Below are 6,805 nucleotides of genomic sequence, written 5' to 3' on the forward strand. Positions count from 1 at the left end.
GAGGGGGTCTGGAATAAAACACATCAGAGACTCAGGAGTCTGTACTGGTGAGTAGAGGGGGTCTGGAATAAAACACATCAGAGACCCAGGAGTCTGTACTGGTGAGTAGAGGGGGTCTGGAATAAAACACATCAGAGACCCAGGAGTCTGTACTGGTGAGTAGAGGGGGTCTGGAATAAAACACACCAGAGACCCAGGAGTCTGTACTGGTGAGTAGAGGGGGTCTGGAATAAAACACATCAGAGACCCAGGAGTCTGTACTGGTGAGGAGAGGGGGTCTGGAATAAAACACATCAGAGACCCAGGAGTCTGTACTGGTGAGTAGAGGGGGTCTGGAATAAAACACATCAGAGATCCAGGAGTCTGTACTGGTGAGTAGAGGGGGTCTGGAATAAAACACATCAGAGACCCAGGAGTCTGTACTGGTGAGTAGAGGGGGTCTGGAATAAAACACATCAGAGACCCAGGAGTCTGTACTGGTGAGGAGAGGGGGTCTGGAATAAAACACATCAGAGAACCAGGAGTCTGTACTGGTGAGTAGAGGGGGTCTGGAATAAAACACATCAGAGACCCAGGAGTCTGTACTGGTGAGTAGAGGGGGTCTGGAATAAAACACATCAGAGACCCAGGAGTCTGTACTGGTGAGTAGAGGGGGTCTGGAATAAAACACATCAGAGACCCAGGAGTATGTACTGGTGAGTAGAGGGGGTCTGGAATAAAACACATCAGAGACCCAGGAGTCTGTACTGGTGAGGAGAGGGGGTCTGGAATAAAACACATCAGAGACCCAGGAGTCTGTACTGGTGAGGAGAGGGGGTCTGGAATAAAACACATCAGAGATCCAGGAGTCTGTACTGGTGAGTAGAGGGGGTCTGGAATAAAACACATCAGAGATCCAGGAGTCTGTACTGGTGAGTAGAGGGGGTCTGGAATAAAACACATCAGAGACCCAGGAGTCTGTACTGGTGAGTAGAGGGGGTCTAGAATAAAACACATCAGAGATCCAGGAGTCTGTACTGGTGAGTAGAGGGGGTCTGGAATAAAACACATCAGAGACCCAGGAGTCTGTACTGGTGAGGAGAGGGGGTCTGGAATAAAACACATCAGAGACCCAGGAGTCTGTACTGGTGAGGAGAGGGGGTCTGGAATAAAACACATCAGAGATCCAGGAGTCTGTACTGGTGAGTAGAGGGGGTCTGGAATAAAACACATCAGAGATCCAGGAGTCTGTACTGGTGAGTAGAGGGGGTCTGGAATAAAACACATCAGAGACCCAGGAGTCTGTACTGGTGAGTAGAGGGGGTCTAGAATAAAACACATCAGAGATCCAGGAGTCTGTACTGGTGAGTAGAGGGGGTCTGGAATAAAACACATCAGAGATCCAGGAGTCTGTACTGGTGAGTAGAGGGGGTCTGGAATAAAACACATCAGAGACCCAGGAGTCTGTACTGGTGAGTAGAGGGGGTCTGGAATAAAACACATCAGAGACCCAGGAGTCTTTACTGGTGAGTAGAGGGGGTCTGGAATAAAACACATCAGAGATCCAGGAGTCTGTACTGGTGAGTAGAGGGGGTCTGGAATAAAACACATCAGAGATCCAGGAGTCTGTACTGGTGAGTAGAGGGTGTCTGGAATAAAACACATCAGAGATCCAGGAGTCTATACTGGTGAGTAGAGGGGTCTGGAATAAAACACATCAGAGACCCAGGAGTCTGTACTGGTGAGTAGAGGGGGTCTGGAATAAAACACATCAGAGACCCAAGAGTCTTTACTGGTGAGTAGAGGGGGTCTGGAATAAAACACATCCGAGATCCAGGAGTCTGTACTGGTGAGTAGAGGGGGTCTGGAATAAAACACATCAGAGACCCAGCAGTCTTTATGGGTGAGTAGAGGGGGTCTGGAATAAAACACATCAGAGACCCAGGAGTCTGTACTGGTGAGTAGAGGGGGTCTGGAATAAAACACATCAGAGACCCAGGAGTCTGTACTGGTGAGTAGAGGGGGTCTGGAATAAAACACATCAGAGACCCAGGAGTCTTTACTGGTGAGTAGAGGGGGTCTGGAATAAAACACATCAGAGATCCAGGAGTCTGTACTGGTGAGTAGAGGGGGTCTGGAATAAAACACATCAGAGATCCAGGAGTCTGTACTGGTGAGTAGAGGGGGTCTGGAATAAAACACATCAGAGATCCAGGAGTCTATACTGGTGAGTAGAGGGGTCTGGAATAAAACACATCAGAGACCCAGGAGTCTGTACTGGTGAGTAGAGGGGGTCTGGAATAAAACACATCAGAGACCCAGGAGTCTGTACTGGTGAGTAGAGGGGGTCTGGAATAAAACGCATCAGAGACCCAGGAGTCTTTACTGGTGAGTAGAGGGGGTCTGGAATAAAACACATCAGAGACCCAGCAGTCTTTACTGGTGAGTAGAGGGGGTCTGGAATAAAACACATCAGAGACCCAGGAGTCTGTACTGGTGAGTAGAGGGGGTCTGGAATAAAACACATCAGAGATCCAGGAGTCTATACTGGTGAGTAGAGGGGTCTGGAATAAAACACATCAGAGACCCAGGAGTCTGTACTGGTGAGTAGAGGGGGTCTGGAATAAAACACATCAGAGACCCAGGAGTCTGTACTGGTGAGTAGAGGGGGTCTGGAATAAAACACATCAGAGACCCAGGAATCTTTACTGGTGAGTAGAGGGGGTCTGGAATAAAACACATCAGAGACCCAGCAGTCTTTACTGGTGAGTAGAGGGGGTCTGGAATAAAACACATCAGAGACCCAGGAGTCTGTACTGGTGAGTAGAGGGGGTCTGGAATAAAACACATCAGAGACCCAGGAGTCTGTACTGGTGAGTAGAGGGGGTCTGGAATAAAACACATCAGAGACTGATCGCCTCTCAGGGCTGGGACATAGGAACTGTGTGTGTATTTCTTACATGATCAGACTGTATATGAGTGATGATATGTACATATGAAGGTTATTTTCTCCTTTGAAACCCTGCTATCACTTTATTTCCAGGAGGATTTGTGTTTACATGTTTTCTAGGTAGTGCGTACTAGTGTATGCGTGTGTCCGTGATGGTTATTAAAGCTGAGATCTGCAAGTGAAACGCCCCCGGCGCATTTGTTATTGTTTCTGTTTTGTTTATAAAAGGAGGAGAGGAGCATCCAGCAAAAAAAAATCGTAGAACGCACTCTGCTGTTCTATCAAGCGTGCAATGATGTGCAATGATGTCAGAGGGGGAAAAAAAACAGTGTCGGTCGTTTGAAGTAACGTCTTTGTTGTTGTAATATCGCAAACGCTACAGATTCCAGCTTTAAGTTTGGCGTTAACAGGATGTCTGTTGTCTTCTTCTGCCAGCCTGTGACTGTGATCCTCATGGTTCCCTGAACGAGGGCATCTGTGACGGGCTTGACATGCCGTCCCTGGGCATGGTCGCTGGGCAGTGCCACTGTAAGGACCACGTGGAGGGACCTCGCTGTGACAAATGCAAGTCTGGCTTCTTCAGCCTGAGAGCAGAGAATCCCCGTGGCTGCCAACGTGAGTGCAGAGGAGTAGGAGCATAGCATGATTCAGTCTAACAAATTGTACTTATTGTTGTACAAATTACCCTCATTTTATGTGGTCTTGTATATTAGAGATTTTGGAGCAATCTTTTGTTCAAAAGGTTTGGTTTTGTCAGTGCTTTGAATAAACCTATGTATCATATTTTTGTAGATATTTATGTCCCCCAGTGCCCCCATAACTCCTGCTCTCCCCCCTCAGCCTGCCAGTGTGACCCCAGGGGTACGGTGTCAGAGAGACCACAGTGTGATCCTGTGAGCGGGGACTGCTTCTGCAAGCGCCAGGTCACCGGACGCAGCTGTGGCCAGTGTCTGGTAAGGGTCCAGGAGAGCCTCCCTCTTCTAACCTTAACACACACAGATACACTCGCACTCTCGCTTCTCTACATCTCCCATTCTTAGACTCTCTCTCTCTTTCTCTCTTTCTCTCTCTTTCATTCACACATACACCCTCCTGAATTCATAGGTGTTGCTGAGTGATTCGCATCCCCCTGTCACTTACCTAACTTCCTTGCCATGCCAGTAACAGTACCCAGGAATGTCTAAATTTAGCCCAGGGATGTCAGGCCTCTCCGATTGGTGTGGGTTACAGCAGGCCAAAAATGGCCAGCAGTCATTGGTCCTGACAGAGTGGATCCTGAATTCTCAGAAGCTGCATAAAGGCATATTTTAGAGTCAAGAACAGACAACCACTATTTTGCACACATAACTTAAGCTCTACCAGCCTGCACTTATACAGTATGCCATTTTGATAGACAGGATGTATTTACAGTAAGTCATTTTTATAGACAGGATGTATATACAGTATGCCATTTTTATAGACAGGATGTATTTACAGTATGTCATTTTGATAGACAGCATGTATTTACAGGATGCCATTTTGGAGCTAGGAACACCTGGTTGTGATATCTGAGTAGTTACCTATGACTCACATTCAAACCCATCAACTGACATGTATGGTCCAGGAACCCTGGCTGATGCAGTTGGTAGGTGGGAATGCAGTCTGTCTAGGGCTAACAGCTGTCTGTCTGTCTGTCTGTCTCCCTCCCGCCCACAGCCAGAACACTGGGCACTGAGTCACGACCTCAATGGATGCAGAGACTGTGACTGTGATGTGGGCGGGGCCACAGATAACCAGTGAGTGACATAATGATCTGTTTCTGCATCACATACAATAAATAAAAAAACAAAATGGACTCTTAATGTATATCTCCACCTATGAATTTTGATTCACGTTGAACAACTACAGGATTACTGAATAGACTTATTATCTGTCTTCCCCAGCTGTTCAATGGAGAACGGGCAGTGTCGCTGTCGCAGTCATATGACGGGCCGTCAATGTACCCAGGTGGAGTCTGGGTACTTTTTCATGGCTCTGGACCACTACACCTACGAGGCTGAGCTGGCCCTGCTGGGACCGGTAACTACTGCTGCTCCCTACAGACAGAACAGACTGGGCTGGACCCTTGTTTACATTGTTTTTACTGTCTATGTTTGACTTGGTGTGAAAAAAGAAAGAAATGAACATCCTTGCCTTTCTTGCACTAACACTCACACTAACACTGACTTTGCTGATAGCTGCTTTATATACACAGCACCAGTCAAAAGTTTGGACACACCTACTCATTCAAGGGTTTTTTCTTTATTTTTACTATTGTCTACATTGTAGAATAATAGTGAAGACATCAAAAATATGAAATAACACATATGGAATCATGTAGTAACCAAAAAAAGTGTTAAACAAATCAAAATATATGTTATATTTGAGATTCTTCAAATAGCGACCCTTTGCCATGATGACATCTTTGCACACTCTTGGCCTTCTCTCAACCAGCTTCACCTGGAATGCTTTTCCAACAGTCTTGAAGGAGTTCCCACATATACTGAGCACTTGTTGGCTGCTATTCCTTCACTCTGCGGTCCGACTCATCCCAAACCATCTCAATTGGGTTGAGGTCGGGGAATTGTGGAGGCCAGGTCATCTGATGCAGCACTCCATCACACTCCTTCTTGGTAAAATAGCCCTTACACAGCCTGGAGGTGTGTTTGGTCATTGTCCTTTTGAAGAATAAAGACCAAAGGACACATTTCCACCGGTCTAATGTCCATTGCTCATGTTTCTTGGCCCAAGCAAGTCTCTTCTTATTATTGGTGTCCTTTAATAGTGGTTTCTTTGCAGCAATTCGACCATGAAGGCCTGACTCACATAGTCTCTTCTGAACAGTTGATGTTGAGATGTGTCTGTTACTTGAACTCTGTGAAGCATTTATTTGTAATTTCTGAGGCTGGCAACTCTAATGAACTTATCCTCTGCAGCAGAGGTAACTCTGGGTCTTCCATTCCTGTGAAGGTCCTCATGAGAGCCAGTTTCATCATAGCGTTTTATGGTTTTTGCGTCTGCACATATGACTACTATAAAATATATTTAGATTTGTTTAACAGTTTTTTGGTTACTACATGATTCCATATGTGTTATTTTATAGTTTTGATGTCTTCACTATTATTCTACAATGTAGGAAATAGTAAAAATAAAGAAAAACCCTTGAATGAGTAGATGTGTCCAAACCTTTGACTGGTACTGTATATAAAAAAAAGACTTACTATGACTGTGATTTGTTATTATTATTAAAAAATATTATTATTAAAAATGTGTTGTTGTCTCACCTAGCCACCTTAAGATAAATGCACTAACTGTAAGTCGTTTTGGATAAGAGCGTCTGCTAAATGACTAAAATGCTAATGTTTTTGTGTGTGTGTGTCCAGGTCTGCAGTGTGGCGGAGAGGGAGCACCAGCCTGGGCGCCCTACCACCTGGACTGGCGCTGGGTTTGCCAAGGTCCCAGAGGGCAGCAGCCTGGAGTTCTCCATCAACAACATCCCCTACTCCATGGAGTACGACCTCCTCATCCGCTATGAGCCACAAGTTAGTGCCTAGTTACTCACCCACACGTATGCACACACACACAAACACATACAATTTGATTTGATTTACCCATGCATACACACACACACACAAACACACACACACACACCCTCTGTTCTCTGAGTGTGTACAGTACAGTCTGTATATGACTGTTATTGTGCTGTGTGTGTTGTGTTAGATGCCGCAGGACTGGGAGGAGGTCCGTGTGACGATTGTTCGGCCAGGGCCCATCCCCACCAGCAGTCCATGTGGAAACACCATCCCTGCAGACGACATGCTCACTGTGTCCCTGCCTGCAGGGTCCAGGTGAGGGACT

The 6,805-nt window shown here is 46.2% G+C and overlaps 1 protein-coding gene across 1 annotated transcript in view; it reads left to right on the top strand.

Annotated features, from left to right (window-relative positions):
- LOC311150054 (laminin subunit beta-2-like) overlaps positions 1–6,805 on the top strand; it is a gene marked incomplete at its 5' end in the record, with an annotated part of 70,425 nt that overhangs the window by 46,809 nt on the left and 16,811 nt on the right. The window contains 6 exon segments of the mRNA XM_084187299.1: positions 3,365–3,544; positions 3,770–3,882; positions 4,625–4,704; positions 4,852–4,987; positions 6,331–6,489; positions 6,668–6,795. Of these exon segments, the coding sequence (XP_084043425.1) occupies positions 3,365–3,544; positions 3,770–3,882; positions 4,625–4,704; positions 4,852–4,987; positions 6,331–6,489; positions 6,668–6,795 (796 nt within the window).

This window comes from Coregonus lavaretus (assembly GCF_964263955.1).
Source record: "Coregonus lavaretus genome assembly, chromosome: 22".
In the NCBI taxonomy this organism is placed as follows: domain Eukaryota; kingdom Metazoa; phylum Chordata; class Actinopteri; order Salmoniformes; family Salmonidae; genus Coregonus; species Coregonus lavaretus.